The sequence below is a fragment of the Lonchura striata genome, chromosome Z, assembly GCF_046129695.1.
Source record: "Lonchura striata isolate bLonStr1 chromosome Z, bLonStr1.mat, whole genome shotgun sequence".
NCBI classification, from domain to species: Eukaryota; Metazoa; Chordata; class Aves; order Passeriformes; family Estrildidae; genus Lonchura; species Lonchura striata.
Window position 1 is genome coordinate 83,963,895 of NC_134642.1, and position 24,143 is coordinate 83,988,037.

The following is a 24,143-nucleotide window of genomic DNA, read 5'->3' on the forward strand; positions in this document are numbered from 1 at the left end:
AGTCATTGTACAATCATCTTTCTTACAGAACAAGCTATGATAAAATGAGGCGTGTATAACTACAGCATTAATGAGATTTCTAACAAATGAACTTCAAATACACAGCTCTCCCCACCTGCACTGCAATAATTGAGTTTGCAGGTGTGGCAGTCCTGACACAGCACTTGAGGATCAGGAAATGCACCCTGGTTTTGAGCCAGCACCAAACAGAGTGAAACATTCTCTCCTGGGAGACATTTCCTTCAGCTGCCTGCAAGAATTAATGCCAGTTTGTGGAGCACCTTTCTGAGCGTGAGGTGTGGCTGCCTGTGCTGGCTCATGAGGTCACTGAGGGAAGGCAGCACAGTTTGGTTCTGCAGTTCTAAGGGGATGATTAAAAACAGTCCAGGTATTTTGCTACAGGGCTTGTGCCTCCTCCACTATTTGCTGTGGGTGATTCAGAACGCAATCCCCTTGAGCTGCTGTGAAATACAATCTCTGCAGAGACTGATATTATGATACTTGTCCTCTATGACTTTTTTTTCCCTTTTTTTTTTGCAAGAGCACCTTAGAATATCCTACTATGTGGACACTTTACAATCTCCCACTTCAGAATATCCTACTACACTGATGGTTCAGCTCTGATATATTTTAGAATTACTTAATACTGTTTAGATGCTGGTCCAAATAGAAAAGAAACCATCTTTCAAATCTACTTTTTTTCTTGATTACAAAAGTACCTCTAAAATGTTATACCTCAAATTTATAAAACTAAAGAAAAACAAGAAAGTTTCCCTTTTGTTTACATAATTTGTTATTTTTTTTCCATATATTACTGCATTAAAAATAAATAAACTTCTATAATTTTTTTTCTCATTAGGAACTATAGCAAAATACCCAAAGTGTTACAGATTGCTAACAAGAAAAAAAAAAAAAAAGCTCACATTTTTTTGTACCATTTAGTGCCATATGATGACTTCTTGAACTTTAGCTTTTAAAATACACTTCAAATCGAGGTTATATAAAAGACACAGTAACCATGATTTGCCCTTGTAAGTAGAAGTTTTGGCAGGGTTTGAAGTCACCCTCCAGCGTTGGCAGGATGGAAAGAAGGGCTCTTCCCCTCTGCCGTCCTCTCCCAAAACACACTTTTCCCGGCGGGTTCTCCTTGCAAACAGCTGTTGCGGGGTGTGTGGACACAAGGAAGTCTGGAGAACAGCACTAGTAGAGGTGCAGCCACAGCCGCACCCTGAGGGCTTCTCCTCGGGCGCCGCCGCCCCCATGGCCGCCCTGCGGCCTTCCGTCCTCCTCAGGCACGGCCGTGCTGGTGATGTCCAGGGCGTGCAGCCCGCGTGCCGCCCGGCCCCTGGCGGCGTGCAGGCGGCCGGCGCCGTCCCTCAGGAGCATCCAGAAGGTTCCGCGCCGGCTGCCGCGGGCGATGGCGTAGCGCACGCGGCGCCCCAGGGCCGGCCGCAGCTCCAGGATGGGCTCCCGGCCGCCCAGCCTGGACATGGCCACTCGCACCTTCAGGGGACTCTCCAGGCTTCCCCAGCTCACCCGCTCCTGGAGGGAAAAGTGTTTACAGCAGGATGGTTAACACGTCCTGCCTCGGCGCCCTGCAAATCCTGAAGGACGCAAGCCGGCTTTACAGCTAGATTTCAGTTAATTTTGAGAACCTGTTTAACTCCATGCTTGCAAAGAGGCCCCAAACACTCCTCCGAGTGTTACCAACAAGTGTTTGAGATCTCTTAAAAACCCATCAGGTGTCACAGTGAGCTCATGGGCACTCTATTTCCCTTCCCCGGGACCCTGAGACTCTGCTCAAGATAACCCTGGACCCTCCTTCCTTCCCCAACAGGGTTGGTGGAGAGCCAAGGAAACCCACCCTGTCCAAAGTCTATACAGACCCCTGACATTTCCTGTTCATTCTCTCTTTTACCCCGCTCTCCCCTAGGACATCACAGAATAAAGAGAGCTGAACCAACATATATTGGGGTAAGAGCCTCTTTTGGAAATCTTTGCCATCTCCTGATATTCCTCCCCTCACAGCCTCGGACCTCTGGGCTAGCCTGATATTCAGGGGCTGTGCGAGGTGGGGGAACGTCAGTCAGGGTATTAGCAGAAGCCAGATTTCATTCTCAAGACGAGGATTTCTCAGACTGCACTGCAGCCTGGAAAAGAGGAGGTGCGCAGCACCACAAGGAGAAACCTGTGTTTTCTGTGTTTATACACAATGTAATTGTCTTATGACCAACAGAAACAACAGAGAAATGCATTTCACAGCACTGCATGGAAATTCCCTGATACCTTCTCTGAAAATCCCATACTGTACCGGTATGTAATGCAACTAAAAAAGCAAAGTGAAAATAAGGAAAATTTCAGGACAGGAACAAGTAAGGCAGTGTTTAAATACTTGAACCCCATAGATGATGATACTGATTTAAAAGTTTTTCTTTTTTCACATTATTTATGGATGTTGCTTTCACTGCCTAGGAAGTTCTAGAAACTGACAAGGTTAATGGTATTTTAAAAGTGTAATAACAAGATGTAACAATTACAAACTAGATATGATTTCCCATGTAAGCCCACAAAATGCAGCAAGAAAAACATTAAATGTGTAATTCTCTAAAACCTTCATCAATTCTGTGAATATTGGACTTCAGTCAGCCCAATCTAACCCTCACCTCTATGAGCAACTATGGAACAGACACCAAGACTAAAATGATCTCCTGCAAGATCTGTTTAGCTGTCCCAGACCATAAATGCTATCCAGCCTCCTCCTGGCAGCAGAACATACTGAAGACATGTCCAGTTTCCCAGGTCTCTGCAATTAAAGGAGAATTATTCCCCTGAAGGCACTCTGAGGAACTAGACCATATCTCACACTCCAATGGAATCTTTGCAAGCTTCAAAAACTTCATCCTTACACAGCTCTTAATGTGTTTCCTATTGACAAATTATTACTGCCAGCAGGACCTAGGTGAGGCAGGGGGAGAAAAGAGATTTTTGCCATTGAATGTGACCTGTTTAAAAGCTTCCCTCTATTTATTGCTGTTGTCATAGCTCTGAAAATACCTCGAAAAACATTACAGCAGTTTTTTATCCTGGTACATACAGTGTTAGCACTTCTCTTCTTCCTGCTGTCTTTTTTGGAGTAGCCATTGATTTTGCACTCATAACACACTTCAGGGGACAAAGCATTTTCTTTATCAGCATCTCCATCCAGTGGCAGGTACTGGCCTTTGTTAAATCCCATCCCCGAGACACAGTGTCTGTGGAATGAAAACACGTGTTTTAGTTACTCCTTGCAATTTTATGAACTGTCCTTGCTAAATGGAGTGTGTGTAATCTGTGCCACGGTGTTTGCATCCCATTCCTTACTCTTGCCTCAGCAGGAAGGCTGTGCATTTATTTCCTTTACACTAGAGAGGTTTACTCAGGGAAATACAAATGCTGGGTGGACGCTTTTAGCCTGATCTAATTTTAATTTACAAATTCTACAGAGAAACCAAACAAAGCCAGCCTGCCCTGAACCAGAGGAATGTTAACTTGTTTTTAATATTCCGGATTGGTCAGTGATATTTAAACACCTTAATTATCTCAGTAACACATAGTTCCCATTCTTATGCATTATCAAACCCCACTCAGCAGGTCTGTGAAGGAGTTCACATGCTGATACTGGAGGAGAAAGCAGACCTTGTTTAACGTTATTTATATGCTACATTTAAAATTAATGTCATGTTGAATGTACAGACATTTTTTTTTCCTAGTTTCTGGATATTTAACCTGAAACTACAAAGGACTTAGCAGCTTGTCCTTACTTTTCACCTCTGCACCTTCTGAATGTGTCTTTGGTGAAAAGCTGTGTGGAGAAACTCACCCTTGTCCAACTCTGTAATAGCCAGGTGGGCAGCCACAGAGGTAACCACCCTCGGTGTTGGAGCAGCCATAACTGCAGGGGTTCTTGGCAGAAGAGCACTCGTTCACATCGTGGCAGGCATGGGAGAACTGGTCATAGGAGAACCCCGATGGGCAGACACACCTGTAACTTCCCAGGGTGTTGTAGCAAGAAGCAGAGCCACACATGTGAGGATTGGAGCATTCGTTTTCATCTGGCAAGAAAACACAAAAATATTGGTGTTTTCTAGTCTGAGAGACAGCAGGTCAGCATCATGCAGCTGACAAATCAGAACATCTGCAAGTTCCAGGGCTCTGCTACATCCCTGACCTCATCATCCTTGGTTTCTGATAGAGAAAAGGAGCATCATCTTCACTTGTGGGTGTTAAAATATAGCGAACATGATACCTCCAGTCAGTGTGATTTGATGTGGTTTCAGGAAAAAAAAAACAACCCCAAAAAAAAAACCCAAAAAAACCAACCAACCAACCAACCAACCAAAAAAACCCCAAAAAACCCAAAAAACAAACAAACAAAAAAAACCCCCGAAAAAAACCCCCAAAAATACAAAACACACACACACACAAAAAAAACCCAACCAACCAACCAACCAACCAAAAAACCACAAAAAACCAAACCAAACCAAACCAAAAAAAAAAAAAAAAAAAAAAGGGAAGATTGTGGTATGGAAAGATGGAAAGTCAGGTTTTGGTAGCTGGTATCATGGTTATTTTATTTGTCTCATCAAGGCATTTCTCTAAAACCTGTAGGTTTTCCTCACCTCAGTTTATCTCACCAAGATCAGTGGTGAATGCTTTGCCATTTTTGTTTGCAGTCACTTGGAGGGAGATTCTTTTGAGGACTATGATTTACAGAAACTTAAGCTGTTTTGGGGTTTTGTGGGAACTGTTTATTGTGCATTCTGTCCCTCTTGCCCCAGTCCTTTGCTTTCTTTGCTGAAGAGCAGTATTAAGTCAGGAGTGATCACGGTGATTGGGACTTGAGAGACACTGGCTGGTGTGCTGCTACTTAATGCTAAAATTGGTAGAATAAACTAATTTTTATGTATAGAATCAGGACAGTAAAGTCAGCCTAAATGAAATCTATGGTGGTGCTCACAGTCATGCTCTGATACCATTGACAGAAAACCATATAAACTAACCTGAAAATGTAAATATTTTGTATTGGCCCTTGTGAACAGCACTGAGTGACATTTTTTCTGTGTGTATTGGTTTTTAGTAACAAAAAATCCCACATTTTATTTTGTCTATGATATAGCTTAGTTCAAGTGATGGACTAAATGAGGTAAATCTAAACAGTACTCCTAAGCTTTCTAATTTGTCCCATTTCCTGCACAAAGAACTAATGCTGGCCCTTAAGACTGTCTTTTGGAAGAAGGAAACCCTTAATGGTTCTGTTGATTATTTTCTCACCATTTGCTTTAGATGCTATTCTGTAGAATTCTTACATTGCTAATGGTTTTTTATGCTTTTTTGTGTTGTTTTTTTTGTTGTTGTTGTTTTTTGTTTTTTGTTTTTTTTATGACAGGTATGGTTTTTTAATGCTTTTTTTCTCAGCAGAGGTATTCACATTGATACTTTCAGGAATTCAATGAACATTCAATGATGGAGATTTTTCACAGAAGAAACAGGTCAGAATGCAGATCTTTCTAGGAAAGAAAATTGTCACAGAGAGTTTCAAAAGACTGAGTGTGTTTTCTTGCTACTTCCTGTTATTGATTTATGTTGGAGTAGTAAGTGTAAGGAAGGATTGGGAGACAAATACAGAAGATTTTTGTTGCACACTCTTTGTTCTGCTCATTCTTGCCCTTGCCTGCTGGTGTCCCTTTAAACACTCTGGTACATTTGCTTTTTAAATTCTGTGCTGTTTGTTTCCTTACCAACACACTGATTCCACTGGTAGTGCTGGACAAATCCTTGTGGGCACCCACATCTGTATCCACCCAGGATGTTCTGACAGCCGTGCTGGCACCTGTGGTTTCCATCACACTCATCCACATCTGCGTGTTCAGGAGGGAAGCACAGCATGACACAGGATTACACCCACTGCCAAACACTGCTGGATCAGAAGTTTGTTATCACCTAGCCTTAATTTAATTCTTCAGCCTTTTCAGTACTCAATTTTGGAGAATAAACACTATTCCCAGTAATCCCACATGGTGTTGCTTTAGCATAATGCTTAAAATTTGAAGGGTTTTGTAATTTCAGTTTTAAACCAACCATCTAGGGATAAGCTTTCAGTTTCCTGAAACATAGTTTAGTGTTTGAATGTCAAATTTGGATGTCTTTGCAATTGAAAATAAAAAGCCACATTAAAAATCTCTGAGACAAGTGTTAATAAAAGGTGACAGCCACTACCATCCCACCCTCCAAATTCTAAAAACTCAGACATCTTAAATTGTATTTGCTATAGGAAATAAGTAAGCACCCTAATTTTTAAGGCACAGTATGCAAGTCAAGCAGAAAATTTAAAAAAAAAATTGTTCTATAGGCACACCAGGATATATGTACTTTATGAGAACAAAGTAAACTGGCAGGAAATAAATCTTATTAAAACTTCTAGCTACATATATTCTGGACTGCTGACCTAGAAATAGGCCCTAAATATCAATTCCTGCTTTAAATGCTCTATCAGACTTGTTGGTATTTTGAGAGGTCATAAATTTCTTCATGTACGCTCTTGCATTTTTAATTCTGAGCAGCCAGGTGGCCTTGTACTGCCTTTTATTTTCTTCTTTGCTCAATAACTGAGGCCCACTGAGAAGTCTGGAGCTCTCAAATACAGATTTCCTAACTGAGGCTTCCCCTTAGGCCAACAGAGAGAGATAAAGCTCCATCAATATAACCTGCATTTTTAACTGACAGTGAATTGGCTTTCTCAGTGTGTAACTCTGTGGTAGAAGAATTGAGTATAGAATTTAGAATTTAATGTAATTAGAATTAACCAAAATAAAAATTGTACAGAGATTCTGCTTAGACATATGAAGACATAAATGTAAAAAAGCCCCACATAACTACTAAACTTTTAGATGCATAAACCTATGTTAAGTTTAAATGGCAGCCTGAAAACAACTGTTGAAGAGTTCAACTAAACAATCACCTTTTTATCCTCATTTGTGTAAAAATTCTGTACTGAGGCAGTACATTCTTGCATATGCTTTTGTTATACTTAAAATTAGTCAAATACTTCCCAATTTCTTTTTGTAATTACTTTTACTATGCCTGCTGCTCTGATTTCTCTGTCTTTAGCATCAAATGGTTCACTAGAAACTGAAATAAGGATTCTCACCATAAAAAAATCTGACTGTTCCTAGTTACCTTCACAGTTTAATCCAGTAGAATCCAGTGAAAATCCCCTTTGACATTCACAGGTAAAACTTCCAGGAGTGTTTTGACAAATTCCTTTTGATCCACACAGTGTTGGATGAGAACCACATTCATTGTTATCTTCAAAATATAAAGGAGAGAGAAGATGAATTTACCTTGAAGCATGATGTTAGACATGTTCATGTAACATAAAAACAAAATTCACAAAAGTGCAGCATTTTATTCTGTACCTTTTCATTGTTAAATGCCAGATGAACTGGAGACTCATGTAGAGCTAGGAATAATTAATAAATTGGAAGTGCTAGGGATAGTTCAGTTGTGATAGGAGTGTGGAAGAGCAGGCATGTAATTGATGATATTGGAAAAATGCTGCCCTTTTGTGTTAGCTGAACTAAAAGTTTCAGTTGGCAAGATTTATACATATGCATAAGATCTGAAGGCATCTGTATCAACTAAAAAAAGAAAATGCAGTCTGGTTTTGGTTAACTACATTTTAAATGAGATTTTAATAATTCACCCTTTTGTCTCCATATGGTTGTACTTAGAACATAATAACATGTATTAAATATCTACAACTCTTTATTAACCAAGAAAATAGAAATAGTGGACAGACTAGATAGATTCATTTTTACTTTAACTGTAATTGCTTCTTTTCAAAATCTGCTTTCTACCCTCTACTGCTCTGCATAAAAAACACAAGAGATAGTTGAGAATGTTGTTCTTACAGAAAGGCTTATGAAAGAAAACCAGTGTTTTTCTTACCAATACAAGCTGTGTGATGTTGTGTAAAACCAGGTGGACATTTGCATGTGAAGCCTCCAAGGGTGTTGACACAGAGAAACTGACAATTGTGTTGTTTGGTTTGACATTCATCAAGATCTGGAAGTAAGAGATGTTGTTGTCTTAAAAAAGTCGACAAAGAGGCACATTTAATCAAAATTGATAAAAATATCACACTTCAGAACCAATTCCTTTTAAGTTAAGTTGTAACCAAATTAAAAGGTACTGTCTATAACCTTCCTACCTTTACATGTCTTTCCATCTTCCTGAAGCACATAGCCCCGGGGACATGAGCATTGATAGCTCCCTTCTGAGTTCTTGCAGATAAAATTGCATGGTCTGGGGGACTGGGAGCACTCATCAAGATCTAACGAGAGGAAAATATTAAGTTATCTTTTGTCCTCATCTTTCTGACAGGAAGATGCTTGCTACACAGCACAACATTTTAGAGAAAAATGCACACAGAAGGAAGTCCCCTATTTACATTTGTTCAGGGGTCCTATTCCTTTCTCTATGAATGTGTTGCTGTGGAGTTTATATGGTGCTGCCACTACCACGACAAACTGTCTTGAAGGAGTAACACACTAGAGTGAGAGTGGCATTGGTATTTTCATCTAAGCAACAAATATTTACTTTTTGGTATACTGTGGTATACTTGGACCTGCAAACCAACAAAAAAGTGGGAAAAATATAGACCGTGAAGTCATGAACTGGTTTGTCACTTAAATGGGTTGTACAGCTTTAACAAACTTCAGTGGTCATTCTACTCCAGAAATACTGCCAGTAGGGCTTGTTTCTCCATTTCCACAAATGAAACACAAAACCAGAAATGCATATTAGGAAAAGAAATAAAGGACATGAAACAGAGAAAAAAAAAAAGTGGTTTGCTACAAGGGTTCACAAAGTTTGGTACATCACTGTGTAACAACTTAGAAAAATTTATGATTACTTCAACTGATGATTAATTAATGAATCTTACCATTACAAGATGTGCCAGTTATGTCAGTGGTATAGCCAGCTTTGCAAAAGCACCGGAAGGAGCCCATGGTGTTAATGCACTGCCCATTCCTGCACAGGTTTGGCAGGACCTTACACTCATCAATATCTGTATAGAAATTATTAAATATGTCATGTCTCAGTTTTCGATTCTACTTTTTTCTTCTCTTCCATTCTTGCAGTTCCTCATCATCATGCTTCTGGCAGGAACTTTCTCCCTCTTTAAAAATTGATCTGACTCCAAAGCCAAACATCTTTCAAATTTCATTACTGTTCTTTGCACCAACACCTTCTGGCTGTTTCACTGGGTACTCAGATTCCAGTTTTGCTAACTCCAAACACAAACCCCACACAAGAAAATTTTCTTATGACTACTTCCATGTCAAAAATTATCACCAATATTAAAAATACACATTAGCTTCTTTCTGTGTGGAAGTAGTACCTGCAAAGCATTGTGATATCATTGTTAAATGAGATGGTTGGTGCCTTTGCCATGTCTCCAAGTTTTCAGCAATATAAAAGCTTTGGGATAATTTCTAGCTTTTAGTTACTGGCTAGTACTTCCAACCAGATCCTAAATCCTGAAAATCCTGCCCAGTTGATCTGTTTGCAGCTACTGCCAAATGTGTTTTTAATTTCTGGTCTCTCAGCATTATTTGAAAAATCAAACTCTGCTGTTTAACAGGAAATTCTCCACAGGAACTTCAAAGACAATCGTGCATTTTATTAAGCATGCAAGCATATGCTTTTCCCCTTTTCTGTCTCTTCTCATCCCTGCAAATACCTCTTCCATCTGTGGTGTAGCCTGATCCATGTGGACAGAGTTTCTTGTACTGGGAGGTTCCGGGGAGGGGGCAGAGCCTGCACTGGTTCCCCCAGCCCCGGCCCCCGTCACAGCAGCACTCGGACCTGGTGACAAGGTTCTGGCTGCTCGAGCCCATCTGGCACATGGTCTGCAGAACCTCAGCAAAGCAAAACCCCCGGCGGTTATCTGTGAGGAAGAAGGAGAGAGGCTGGGATAGGGAAGGAGGTAAAGATCCGCCCCATTAAGCATCTGGTGTGTTATTCTGGCTCTCTGTCAATAGAGGCAAGCAGCAGAAGGTTATTAGCTACCATCAAGCCCCTCTTGATTTAGCCTTTCAGAATTGTTGTATGTTCTGGCAATATGCTGCCATTTCAAACATATCTAAGACACCCCCAATGTTCATTACCTGCATGAGCTGGGTAAGACTTTTGCTTGCTGGAAAGTTGTGCCCTTGGTAGTGAAACAGCCTGAGGGCAAAACTGAGCTCCCACTTCAGCTGTGTTTGCATTTGAATGATTTATTTGGAGTGGGGTTAGAAGTTTGCTTTGTTTTTTTGTCTTACTGGCCAAAATAACACATTTGATCATCTGTAAATATCCTGCTGTGGTTTGAATAAAAAATCCATAGAACTTAAAAGTGTATATGCAACTCAATACCTTTTTAGTGGCAGTCCTAGATTTTGTTGAGGAAAAAAATAGAATTGTATGGCCTTATCGGTATGGCCCTGTCAAACCCTGTTTTAATTTTTAAACTTTTTGGTTAATGTTTATCAATAAGGAAAGGGGAGCAAAGTTTTAAAGTCATGGGGCTCCTACAGGTTACCTTCAAACAGGCAGCTGAGGAGGAAAGAAATCCCAGTTTTCAGGGCTAATAGAAACTCTAAATCTTGCAGAGATTTTATCTTCTATGTAGGCTCTGTCACCTGTCTTATTTCTTGATTAAAATGGAGACATTTCAATTACTGATCTGAGAATGCTTATGTTTTTAAATTAAAATTATTTTTCTTTCTTTCAAAGCTAGTAGTGATCCCTCAGAATGTGTAAATGTATCAATACTCAGCTGACCTTGTCTTTTACAGATTAGAAGAATTTGTGCATTTCTTACAAGAATTAGGCAAAAGACAAACTTCAGCTTTAGAGAACACTTCATTTGTCTACCTGGTAACTTAACTGTTTCCATCAAATAAAGCTGTCATCACTGAAAGTGTCAGTTCTGTGAAACAAAATATTTGCTGTAGTGATTTGCAAAACACTGAAGATTTCTCTTCTCCCAGACAGGAATATTGTGCAGGTCTTTAGGGACATGATGTGAAGAACACATGAATGCTTTGTCCCCAGTTTGAGATGTGGAATGAATTTAAACGTGAATGAAATATAAAGGTTTGCACAATGTATTTAAAACAATGTAATCTGTGACTTAATGCTTGTGCTATAATTCAGAAGAAATCCTGTGCTTCTGCCAGATACATTTTTCATTGTAATTTCTAACCTAGGAAACCCAAAAGGAAGAGCAGCAAAAAGCAAACCTTCCCAAGGTAGAAAATAATGAGAAAATTACATATTAAATACAGAAAAGCAATAATGACCTCCAAACAGGGTATTTCTTTGGCATTAATGACTGGCTGGGGTTAACTGCAGTTTTCTCTTCCCATCTGCTTCTAATCCTTAGGAAATACCCTACACTTCAATGTTATTGCTCAGCCATGAAGTCAGCACACTCCTCATGACAACTCAGAGGGAACTGGTTTTATATTGATGGTATAAGATAATTATGTTTTTTTCATGGAAGATACACAAATAAATAAATACACCCTTTCAGTACTGTATGTACACCTGAACACTGGTCAAGAAAAATTTTTGCAGTTCGGTTTGACTCCAAGAAAGGGAATGATGAATTCTGTAGTGCAAATGACAAATATGAATGTATTAAAAAGAAAAGACAGGTTGATAAACAAAAACCCTGCATTTATCTTGCAGGACTGCCTCAAAAAACAAACAAACAAACAAAAAAAAATAAAAACTTGCAATTTTGTAGTAAAATCACAGTATTTTATGTCTGAATTAAACGTGAAGAGAATTCAGATGTCTGGTTGCCATATGGTGCTTAAGATTACATTCTGAATAAGCAAACATTCAATTTTACTCTGCATCCATTTTTGAATTTTCTGAAGATGACTAAATTCTCCTTCTTCAAAAATCTCTGTATTTTGCCTACATTGATGTCCTATGGAATTAAGACCCTTCTATGTGAGGTCTGATTGTTACAAGCTGTTAATTCCTATAATTATCTAATAATATTTAATAATATTATTTAATTTTGTATCATTATTTAACTAAAAAGTGTAATTATTTGATTTCTGTAGATAGGAGAGCTGTTAAGCTTTCAGAAGCCCAATTTTCTCTCTACATTTACACTCTAATGTGAGATGAAATATGTACAAAAGAGACATTTACCAAGACACTCAGTGCCTGATGGACTTGACAGGAATCCTTCGTTACATTCACATCTGTAGCTGCCAACAACATTCACACAACGCCCGTTTTCACAGACACCCAGCTTGGAGCGGCACTCGTTTTCATCTGTACAAAAAAAACATCAACATTAATAAAAATTATAACAGTAATAGAAACAATACAAACAAAACTAAAATATAATTACATAGAAAACAACCGCAGCAATTAATTACAAGAAAATATATCAGACTCTATAGAGTACATTAAATATTCCATGTAACATTTGCAAAATATTTTCAAGATGTGGAAAATCAACTGATGAAGCATGGAAAGGGCTTTCCAAGGAGAATTATCCTATTCAATTACCCTATTCCATTCCAAAAGCTTTAATTGCTTCACATCAACTAAACAAGAAGAAAACACAGCAGAGCAAGTTGCGGTCACATTTACCTGGAAAATAAAATTTAAATAAAATTGGAACACATGCATGATTTGAGTGACAAATCTTCACTCTGTAATCATCAAGGGTCTTTGAATGCACTTGATTTCTCCCATAATAAGCTATATTTCAGTCCACATATTATTTTCCTGAAAGTTTACAGTGTTCATGTGTTTTCTTCCATAGCTAATGGCACACTTACTGTAAGTAATTACACAAATATTTAGATGCTTACAATAAAACTCAGAAGAACCACTGGTTCTTTAAAGGCAGAATTATATGCCAAAAAGAAAGGACAAATTCTTATTAATAAAGATTATTTTCTGTGAAATAAAAAAAAAATCATAAATATCTCTAAAAGAGAGTACTCATTCTCTTGCCGAAGGAGCATTTTTATAAAATACTTCCATTGAAAATGTTCACTTAGGTGGGAATTTTGGAATGCTGCTGGGTTTTTTTCTATATACCAGAAGAAAGTACAATTTTCTAAAATATAGCTATTGTCTTTCCCTCAACTAATCGAGTAAATGATGGAGGAAAGGTGCTTGTTTACTTCCAGGATGGAGAATTGTTTTGAACTATGGCATTTTCCAAATATTTCATCCTTTAAGGCATTTATAGGTGGTTTCAGAATCCTAGGAGTCTTAATTATTTAAAGAAGTGACACATTATTTATACTAATGCTAAAGGAAATATAACTACTTATTATGAAAATCTTTTTTTCTATCCATAAACTGAGGTCTCATTTGTTTGGTAAATTAATTTTTTAGATCTAACAACTGTCTGAAAAACATCTGGATTATTTGTAGAGCAGGGGAGTTTTTATTCTGGAATCCTTATTAGTCAGTAAGAGCTCACATTGAAACAAAATGGAAAGCTTAAGATGTTTAGCATCATTAGGTATCTTAAGTGTTCTTCATTAACTGTTTTCTGATTTATACATATATATATATATAAAGAATTTTTTTTTCTTTGCTTGTGCATATTCCATTAGATGTCTCCTTCCCTTTCTAAGCTTTACCTGTGCATCCTTCTCCATCAGGCCTCTGGGTCATGCCAGGAGGACAAATGCACACGAAGGTACCAATCAGATTTTTGCAGATCATGCCTCTTGATTCACAGTCATGGAGACCTTCAGCACACTCATCCAGATCTGGAAAAAAAAAAAATATATATTTTGTCTTTGAACTTTCTTCCATTAGCTTCAATTCCTGAAGACAACTTCAAGGGGAAGGACGTGCAGGCTTCCCTAAATAGAAGCGCTGAAGGAAAAGTCCAAAATCTATGATTATATGCAGTTATCTTGATCCTCATGAGCTGCACCATCTTGTCATGTTAAAGATTAAATCCACCACTGTGACATTCTTGGCTTTGCAGTCCCTCATCAAGTTATACTTGATGACAAAAACACTAAATACTGCTTCTTGTGAGTTCTGAAGGAACAAATCATCACCTGCTGGGCTGTTTGCTACATTCCACCAAGAGGATGAATGCAAGATGCACAGAAATATTTGGGTTATGTGTTGGTGATGGAAGAGGGGGAGATGTTTATGCATCAGTCATTACCTTTGCACATCTTTTGGTCTTCCCTTAGCTCATATCCCACTGGGCAGGTGCATTCATAGAAACCATAAGTGTTGATACAGCGGAAGGCACAGAGCAGGGGGTTCTGAGCACACTCGTTGATATCTGAGCAGAGAGAAACACAACAGTCATTCTCCACCACGCTTCAAAACAATCACCGAGAAGGTTTTATTACACCTATGCTTCTCTTTTCAGCTAGAATTATCAGAAAGGTAGTAATTCAAACCTTAGCTTTTGAGTAACTAGAGAAAATTGAACGCTCTGCTTAAGAATAATGGCATATCACTACTTGAGCTTAGTATGGCAAGTTAGGGCAGGCTTATTTCAGATTTTTATTATATACTCATATTTAATGTACTTTTGTGTGGTGAGAAATGTCAGCTTCAGAAAGCAAACTAATTGTGATTAATAAAATTTAACATTTGAGAGAATGCCCCACATGGGGCATTCTCATTGAGTGGGGGAAGTTCTGTGATAAACTAAAAGTTCTGCTTAAGTTAATTCAGATTTCTTTTCCAATGACCTGTTTCAAAACATAGAAACTTTTTATTCCTCCAAGTTATTACAGCAAGAAAGACATGGCTAATTAAGTTGAATGCTGAGGATGGGACAAAAACCAAAGGAAAAGAAATGAAGAGGACAGGTTACCTTCACAATTCATCATTGGGCCTGGCTCAAACCCTTCGTGACAGCTGCACTCAAAGCTGCCAACCACGTTAGTGCACGTTCCATTTCCACAGGGGTTGCCAATGGAACATTCATCTGTATCTGTACATAATGAATGAATGCAGAGTGAAGAGAACAGGGACAAGTTGTGTTTTAAATTCAAGAGTTCCAGTTCCTACAACTGCACACACCTATGCAATGCACTCCTGTGAAATCCAGGTTGTAGCCCATGGGGCACTCGCAGCGGAACGATCCATCAGTGTTGATGCAGTGACCACTGGAGCAAATTCCTGGGCTTTCAAGGCATTCATTGACATCTGAAAAGCAGGAAGATATTAACGGCCACTCAGCTGATGCATTTCAAGTCTTAAAAAAAGCATTTAAAAAACCTAAGCAGCCTATTATGTTTGTCTCAAGCCATGCACTTCACAAAGTGCTCTTTTAACACATTTTACAGGTCAGCCTCTTGTCACCAGCAGGTGTGAGGAGTAAACTGTCACATGCTATAAAATCCAAGTATAGTTTCAAGTATCAGTATTTCCTTTTTATATTCAGAAGAATACCTACCTTCACGTGTGTCATCAATTCCAGGAATAGTTCCATGACCATATGGGCACAGGTCCTGAAAAGCAACTGTAGAGATACATTTTCTTTAAAAAATAGAGCAAGTGAGAGATAGAATCATGACAGATGGTTAGAGTCACCCAAAAGGGATACTAGTACAGAGCAAAACCAATAAATAAGTATTTTTCTATGTCTGTGGTTTCTTCCATTTAATTTTATTCCTTTGGCTGGCTTGAAAAATCATTATAGAAAAAGCCACTAAGAGCAAATGCCAGAAAGATCTCTCTTTCTAATGAACAAAAAGCACAACACAAATGTCCTCCTCCTTTGCCTCCAGCAACAAATTTCAAACTTTAAATATGTACCTTCCTCTTCCTTTGGACAGAGCTCACAAGGATCACCCCATCCTTCTCCTGGCATTTTACTGCAGCAACACTTGGCCTTTGTGGTGTTGAAAGCCTTTGGCACTGAGCACTTCCCATTCTCAAAGTTGGTGAAGCAGAAGCTCTGACGAGTATCTAGGAGAAGAAAATAAAGTTATGCAGAGCTAGAACCTTCTCCCAAGTCATATGATGACTGTCTGCCCTGGGAGAAATAACACTATGACCTGTATTTTGCATACTTTTTTAAAAGGCATTTAGCAATCCTCGTGGAGATATAAACTGGGAGGGGTTTCCACAGGGTACCTGTTATCTTTTAGATCGAGTTGCTGCATTCCTTATCCATGAACTCACCAAAGCACCTCCGCCCATTTTCAGACAGCACAAAACCCGTGGGACAGATGCACTGGAAACCTCCCTGGGTGTTGGTACAGGACCCGAAGAGGCAGATGTTGGGATCCTCGTTACACTCGTTAATATCTGTAAAAAGCAATGGGGAAACTTCACCATAGCCTCACCTGCTGTGAACGACCCTTGGTTAAGGAAGATTGCTTATTTATTTATTCATTGATTTAACTGGAGCAGCTTCCAACAAAGTGGCCAAGAGTTAAAGCAGGTGTAGGTTTCACTGACTCCTTCAAATTAGAGTTTCTCACTGGCACAATATTCTTTTCTAAATAGCATTCTCTGTTCTTCATTATATTCAAAATATAAACATTAAGTAAATGCTTTCAGAATACATTTCCCATAGGAAAATATTTTTCTGTAAACAAAAATATTTCTATAAAACATCCAAAGATTATTTTTTAGAATCTGTATGTTGAGAGTTCTTTTCAATTAAGGCATATTTTTTTCATGCTTCCTGTCAGATTCTGGGATTGAAATTATAGCTAGTAGAGTGACACCTTTAATTGTATTTAAATGTCCAGATTTATATTTAGCAGTCTTTTACTGCCACTCTCATTGTGTTATTTAAAAATTACTCCTCTTCTACTGAATAATCAATAATATATTGTTCTTACTATTAGAAGACAGTTAAAATTTCTTTTAATAGCAGTATATAATTACATATTATATTAAATAATTGTCAAAGGCGTAAGCCAAAGTATTAGTATTTTGTGTAAATGTCAAGTGCCTGCAAAATTGTGCAGCTCAAACAGTATCAGGTATACATCCCCCATCTGTACAGACAACAGACAAAGCAGGAAAAAATATATTAACAAACCCTTAATTTTACATATTTATTATTCAAAACTATATTTTAACTTATCCTATTCTGCAAACACTAAAAGAATATATAAGCTGCCTTGCTACGGTAATTTTTAAAGGTAATTCTAATCTGATAAATTATGGGCTGTATTTAAAGAATCTTCAAAGTACCATGTTTTTGAGTCTTTCAGTAAGGAATATTGGAATGACCATCACAGAAGCCTGTGGCTATATAAGCACTCCACAGTAAAAGCCACACTGAGCTTGATCATAGTATAGGCAGGAACAAGGCTCTCTCCATGAAAATTAGCTTCATGGATGTTGGATACTCAATTTTGCAGTGCCATTTTTGCACATATTTACTGAATTCTCTGCTGCACTGAATTTTAGAAAACCGTCCTGTTTTCAGCACGTAAGAAAACAATGGAAATACAGTGTTTATTATTTGGGCAATATAAGTGGAGCAATGGAAGAAATCAGGTGGAGAGTAGATTCAGTGATGTAACTTCTGCAAAGTACTACCTTGAGTCCCACTTTCAGAAATTGCCATTAGGTACAGCACATGGACAAACCACTGCAGCACAATCTGGCATGTGGCTGAACTCTGCAGTAGCTTCCCAGGCTACTTTCTGTGTCAGGTATTCTAAGTCAGGTTATTTCAGAGAGAGTGGTAAATAATTTCCCAGTTGCTGTGGTAGCTGTTAATATACAGAGCTCAGCAATTCTGCTGCATAGGAAAATCGATCTTTTGAAGTGCTCATTGTTACTGCAATGAATGGTTTGGTGCTAAGGCTCTTTCTGTGGCCACAATGGAGAGGTGACTAGCCAGACTGCGGAAGTAAACAAGTCCTTTCCCCTTTATTCCTATACATTGGAAGGGAATATATCACACAAATTTTTCTGTGGCCCCAGTTTTCTATTTTCTCCTGCATACAATCACCCTGAGCTCACAAAACAATCAGCCACTGACAACCTTCACCCCACAGGCAGCAGCAATGGATTCTCATAAAGCTGTTTGCACACAACGTCAACAGAGAATAATGGGGAACATCTGCTACAAGGGCTGTCAAAACATTAATCTAAGTTTTAGTGCAATCACATGTGATAATATGAGCATTTCCTAGGAGCTCTAGCTTCAGATTTTCTGGACAAGTGACAGAATGACAAAAGAATGCAAGCAAACCTCTTTCATTCAGTTTGGGCAAAAACCTGTCTGAGAGTCACTGATGCTCAAAAACATAGATTCTGAGGAGGTACCAAAGTGGCCATAAGCAGTAACATTCCTTGAAAATCAAAAGCTTCCATTATTTTATATTCATGACTTTAGAACTGTGGGTGATTTGAATTCACCTCAAACATAACTGCTAATATGGAGCTAGCAGCTGCCAAAAGAAATCATGAAGTTGGCAGGCAAACTGAATATTGGTGGCATGATACAAGTGGCTGAGAGAACTCTGGGGCTTAGAAAAATAAATCCTTTTGTTCAAGACAAAAAGCTCAAAATGGTTCCTCTTCCCGCAGCCACACAAATTAGGTGGCAGCAAGTCAAATATTAAATGCCCAATAAATTCACAGTATCCAATACTTTGCTCTGTTGGAAAAGCAATTTGTAATTTGGATTTATTTCTTGCTCTCTGCCACAGCTAATCTTAGTTCAGTGTGTGACATTCAGCTCCTGAATGGCATTCAAGGCCTTAGATGAGACCTCTATGAACAAACTAGAACATAAAAATTGATGACAGGTCTGCTGTATGCTCCTTCTCCTCCTGGGAATCTCAGCACTTGAGAGGCATTATATAAAACTTTAAAATCAGAAAACTGTTGTTAGAAGAAACTGACTTAACTGATTGTTCCTTTAAGCATTGTCATTTTATCAAGATTTTTAAACTTCATTTCCCTCTGAACCCAAATGCTTAGTTCATTAATTGATTGCCAATAACTGCCTTCTGTAAAAATTACATAAATACAGTGAGAACATCTGTTATATGAATTATACTTTTTCAAAAGTCACTGAAAGATAAAATACTTCCTTTTTAAAAGGTTTTTTTTTTTTTTGCATTAATGAAGACATCAATGTTCAAAATAGAGTACTATACATTACAAAATATTCTTCTGCATTCCTTTTTAAAATCTCTCCCTAAAGAGTTTTCATACCTATTCCCTGTCACCTTAAGTCAGGAAACATTAACAACCATTAGGGTGTACAACTGCTTTACACCCAATTAGAACCACATACAAATTCTTAAATTGTTCAGGGCAATAGTTACAACTTGCCTTACCAATGCAACTTTCACTTTTTACTTCGTATCCTGGTGGACAGATGCACCTGAATGATCCTTCCAAATTTTGGCAGGTACCAGGAAAGCACGAACCAGGCAGCGCCACACACTCGTTGGTGTCTTTGGGGAATGGAGGAAATCAAGAAAGGTTTAGAATCTTGTAATTCTTATAGTAACAGAACATGAAAAACACTGAAGGGTTCTGTACTGATTTTATTTTTCTAAGACAATTAATTGCTTGAAGAGCAACAACTATTAAAAACAAAAATGTTTTAATTTAAGTCACCATCATTCTCTTTTGATATTTAGATATTCAGAGTGTGTTGCTTCCCTCTCCATGGAAGCTATTAGTTTATTTCAGCTGATCAGTACTTGAACATTATGTGGTTTCATACGTACCAACACAATTCTTGCCATCCAGAGTCAGCTCATATCCTTCATTACACAAACATTTGAAAGAACCAATTTCATTGAAGCACCGTCCATTTCTGCACACCTGACCAAAGGAACTGCACTCATCAATATCTGATAAAAAAAAAAATAAAAATTTCAAAATTGAGCCCAAGAAGTGAGAGTTGAGTCCCAACAGTCTACATACAGTATGTTATGAACACGCCCAAGTTTCAATACTTAGCATTTCTCTGGAAAAGGCACATTTTGTAGCAACAAGTAATCAGGTGACAGCTGGAGGAAAGTCACTCTCACTCGAGCATTAATATGCAAGTTCTAAGTAAACCACACTTTTTTTATAGAGTATTACAATTTCCAGGCTTCTAGCATTAGCTCAATTACTGCATCTGGAGATACTCAATTACTGCTAAGGGACTGCATGACACCAAGTCTACCAACAGAGGAGAAAATGTTACATGGGGTATTCTGGATTTTATCTGGATCCATATGCACTTGGAGTTTCCTCCTAAAAACCTGTCCCTGCCAATCCAAGTTTTGGACTATGCAATTTGCTTTCCACGAGATGATTTTTTCCTTCATAGCAGTTCTGAAAATTTTGCTTTAAAATGCTTGTTATTTTGTAGGGTTACTCCAGTAATGCAGACTTAAAGGAGCACTGCATTAGGAGAAATATGGATGAGGAAGAATAAATGAAAAGGATATTGGATAAGCATCATGATGTAAGAAAAATTTGTACTTCCCAACACATTCTTGTTACTTAATTTTTTTCTTTCCTGGGCAAGAAGAGGATTAAAATGCTTTTCAAAAGATGTGTTAGTTCTGTTCTGAAGCTGAAAGAACAATCAGACTTTGCTGTATCTTCCTTCTGTAGCAGGAAGGAGTGTAAAGCCTCCCCTTTTCTTTGCTTATGCTCTGCACAAGAGAGATCTCCAGGTTTATGAGCCTTTTCTCAGCCCAGGAAGGTGTTGGTTGTTTGATCGCAAGAGCCCAGGAATTAAAATAGGCTAAACTCATCTAAACTCATCAGATACCCTGGTGCCCAGTTCTTTATGAAATGTGAATTAGCAATGCCTGTGTCAGCTCTGTATAACTTTGCTCATTTTAGGAGAGCAGATCTGGCAGGTTACAGATCAGCTGTCCTGCCTTTCTTACTGCTGGTCTGCTTCTTCTTTCTCACCCTGTGCAAGAGTCAAGCAAAAGGGTGAAATAAAGGAATTATTTTAAATTCATGAGGCAGCACTGGAGGTGGTGCCTGTGCACTGTGCCTACAGCCAGAGATGTGCAGTAAATAGTCTAAAGGAGTTGAGAAATGCATTAAAACATCAGTGAAAGTTGCCCCAGTAGTCCAGATATTTAGGATAATATTATATTGGCTGTAATTGTAACCTCAATTGGCTGTAATTAAAAAACACTTTTAATTACTTTAAAACATGACAGTAAGGATTAATCTCTAGGACTGGTTACAGCAGAAGCTACTGAACTCAATTAATTTTCTTCACACCCTGACATCTCTTCTGTTTAACTACACACTGTCCTCCTTGGCATGCCAAGCCAGCAGCAATGAAAATAAGAGCTTGGATTAGGTCTCTTACCCACACAATCATTATTACGAGTTAATTCAAATCCTGGATAACACAGGCAGTTGTATGATCCAACTGTGTTCTTGCAGGTTCCATTTCCACATGGATACTGTTCACACTCATCAACATCTGCAAGGAGAGACAAACTGCAGGTGGGAACTGCTTTTCCCAGGTGTGGGTGATGTCTTGTCTGTGCACAACTGCAACATCCTAAACTTTGGTCCCTCGTTTCGTCTGTCACATTTTGTGTTTATACTACAGATTTTCACAGCTTCTCAGCACACAGAGAAAAACACCACATGATGTAATTTTGTGTGTATTTTAAAAATAAATGTGCATGTGCAGCTATCTGAGGGCATTCCATCTTTTTGTTTTCCATACTAACAGTACTTAATTTCTTTAACATATACAAGTGATCAGGACTGAGTACAAAGCATCATAGCCCTGAAATGATCAATTGCTATGTGCATATTTTACCTCAGAGCCCATTAAAAATTGTTGAAAATGCAATTCAATTTATGTAAGTAAATGGATAATATCAATATCACATCCAGAATTACAAAGACTGCTTACAAACTTTTGCAAATATCAGTTTTTAAAAGGCACTAAAGTTCAATGTCTCCTGTGTGTTACAGTAATTTTTGGAGTTTCAGGGGGAACTGGAAGCTACTGAGATTTTGTTCTGCTAGTTCAAAATTTTGCATTGTCAAAACAGGTCACTCTCCCAAATATCCTCCTCTAATCATCTGACAAATGTGATTTAATTTAAGTATGAGAAGACTTTAGGCAAATATGAATATGCACTACAATTTGAACAAGTTTTAAATATCTATTTAAAGTTGAAATGCATCACCTTTTCATTTTAAAACCATCTAGAAACTAAACAGATTAAGAACTAAGCTATAACCTAAAAGAACAAGAACATTCTTATTTTTCAATCTTATTTCTTATATCATCTCTATCATATCATCATTTTCACATGAAATCAGTATGAAGTAACATTAAAAGGGGGATTCTATTTTTTTTTAAATGGCACATGAACACAATAGATTTAAATCATTGGAAAATGTGTGTTTTAGCTCCAAGCTCTATCACTCTCTGATCCATCCTATAAAACTAATAAGCCACAATGATGTATTTCTGTGGAAATATTTCTGTGGAGCTATCTCAGAACACATTGTTTCATTCTGAGTTTTTTTTTCTCAATTAATTTATCCCCTCCAAAGACAGCTTCATAGACTTTATTCACAAAAAAAAAACAAACCAAAAACAAACAAACAAACAAACAAAACAAAACAAACAAAAAAACTCCAACCAACAACAACAACAAAAAAACCCCACCAACCCCCCCCCCCCAAAAAAAAAACCCAGAAAATAAGAAACAGAAATACCTTAATGTCAGTATAACCTACTAAAAAAATTAGACTCATCTTCCCTGCTGGAAAGAGCCCACAGCCAAAAAAACCACAGATAGAGGAAAGCATTTTCTCTCCATACCCATGCACATAGTCTGATCTTGGGATGCCTTGAAGCCATTGTGACATATGCACTGGTAGCTTCCCTGCATGTCCACACACAAACCATGACTGCAAACGTTAGGAATTTCCAGACATTCATTGCGATCTGTAACAAAAACACAAAACAGATGGTGCACGCTATCGACCTCCATTATATCCTCGTTTTACACAAATAATGTGTTTACAATCCGTTGTTATGATTAAAACCAGATTCAAAATTATCTGCAAGTAAATCTGAATCATAAGAGAGCTCCATTTTATCCTCAAGGTGTGTAGGCAAGCACTTCCTGTAAAACTGCTGTCAGGATTTGGCTGATACCTAGAAAATGTTTTTTAAAAACATCACTTTTCTTTCCTTTTACTGAGAAACATGGCTATAAAGAAAAACAGCAGAATGCACAAGGCGAGAGAAAATAAAGGATACTGAAAGAAACACAAGCATAGCATTGATGAGGTGAAAGCAGGAGAGAAAATCTGATTTCTCACCAATGCAGGCACCGTTGGGGGACAGTTTAAAGCCAGCAGCACATTCACAGCGGTAGCTCCCAGGGCTGTTGATGCAGTCAGCATTTCTCTGGCAGAGGTTGTCCCCGTTGCTGCACTCATCAATATCTGAAAAAGGAGATCAGACATCACAAACCTGCCTCAGATTTACGCTGTATTGTCTGTCTGTGCAAGAGGAAACCTCAGTCCCCCACAAAGCTCAAGCAGCCTGACCTCCAGCCCTGTGTGCTGGGAATGCACACGGAAAGCAAAATCAATACCATCTCATCCGTGTCACCTTTTGGATGAAAGAGGATCCCACCAATCCAGTTCGCCATGCATCAAAGAAACTTTGGAAATTTGCAACATCTGCCTGAAGAAACTTTTATATTAAAAAAAAAACTTCCTCTTTGCCTTTGAGCTGAAAAAATAAGTGGCATGGTTTGCAACTTTTTAGGTTGCACATCACAAAATCCTTGAACAAATGACAAAATTCCTACTGACTTTACAGCACACAAGACTTTGTCATCTTCTAAGAGTATCTCTGCCTCTAAAACTGTAGCAGAAGAGATATAAGTTGGAAAAAAACAACAAGATACTTTTTTTAAAGAAGTTCTGAGAATGAGAATTAAATTTTCTCCCTTAAATAAAACAAAACAAAAGCACTACCTATTTAGGAGCTTGACAGAACATAATTACAGATTTTATTAAGTGCATGTGCATCCTTAATAAAGATAAGCATTTAAACTGATTTATAACCTCGAGCCCTATAA

General features: G+C 38.1%; 1 protein-coding gene across 1 annotated transcript in view; it reads right to left on the minus strand.

Moving 5' to 3' along the window:
- Nucleotides 1–359: 359 nt before the first annotated feature.
- The window catches only part of FBN2 (fibrillin 2), a 113,774-nt gene continuing 89,990 nt past the window's right edge, over nucleotides 360–24,143 (minus strand). The window contains exons 44-65 of the mRNA XM_021551872.3: nucleotides 23,374–23,499; nucleotides 22,868–22,993; nucleotides 21,383–21,499; nucleotides 19,779–19,904; nucleotides 19,380–19,499; nucleotides 16,246–16,371; nucleotides 15,877–16,029; nucleotides 15,515–15,580; nucleotides 15,139–15,264; nucleotides 14,930–15,049; nucleotides 14,264–14,386; nucleotides 13,719–13,850; nucleotides 12,259–12,384; nucleotides 9,785–9,991; nucleotides 8,984–9,109; nucleotides 8,249–8,371; nucleotides 7,987–8,103; nucleotides 7,216–7,344; nucleotides 5,778–5,897; nucleotides 3,860–4,091; nucleotides 3,095–3,251; nucleotides 360–1,542 (exon numbers count right to left, since the gene is read on the minus strand). Of these exons, the coding sequence (XP_021407547.3) occupies nucleotides 1,201–1,542; nucleotides 3,095–3,251; nucleotides 3,860–4,091; nucleotides 5,778–5,897; nucleotides 7,216–7,344; nucleotides 7,987–8,103; nucleotides 8,249–8,371; nucleotides 8,984–9,109; nucleotides 9,785–9,991; nucleotides 12,259–12,384; nucleotides 13,719–13,850; nucleotides 14,264–14,386; nucleotides 14,930–15,049; nucleotides 15,139–15,264; nucleotides 15,515–15,580; nucleotides 15,877–16,029; nucleotides 16,246–16,371; nucleotides 19,380–19,499; nucleotides 19,779–19,904; nucleotides 21,383–21,499; nucleotides 22,868–22,993; nucleotides 23,374–23,499 (3,140 nt within the window). The 3' untranslated portion in view covers nucleotides 360–1,200. The remainder of the gene's footprint in view (nucleotides 1,543–3,094; nucleotides 3,252–3,859; nucleotides 4,092–5,777; nucleotides 5,898–7,215; nucleotides 7,345–7,986; nucleotides 8,104–8,248; nucleotides 8,372–8,983; nucleotides 9,110–9,784; nucleotides 9,992–12,258; nucleotides 12,385–13,718; nucleotides 13,851–14,263; nucleotides 14,387–14,929; nucleotides 15,050–15,138; nucleotides 15,265–15,514; nucleotides 15,581–15,876; nucleotides 16,030–16,245; nucleotides 16,372–19,379; nucleotides 19,500–19,778; nucleotides 19,905–21,382; nucleotides 21,500–22,867; nucleotides 22,994–23,373; nucleotides 23,500–24,143) is intronic.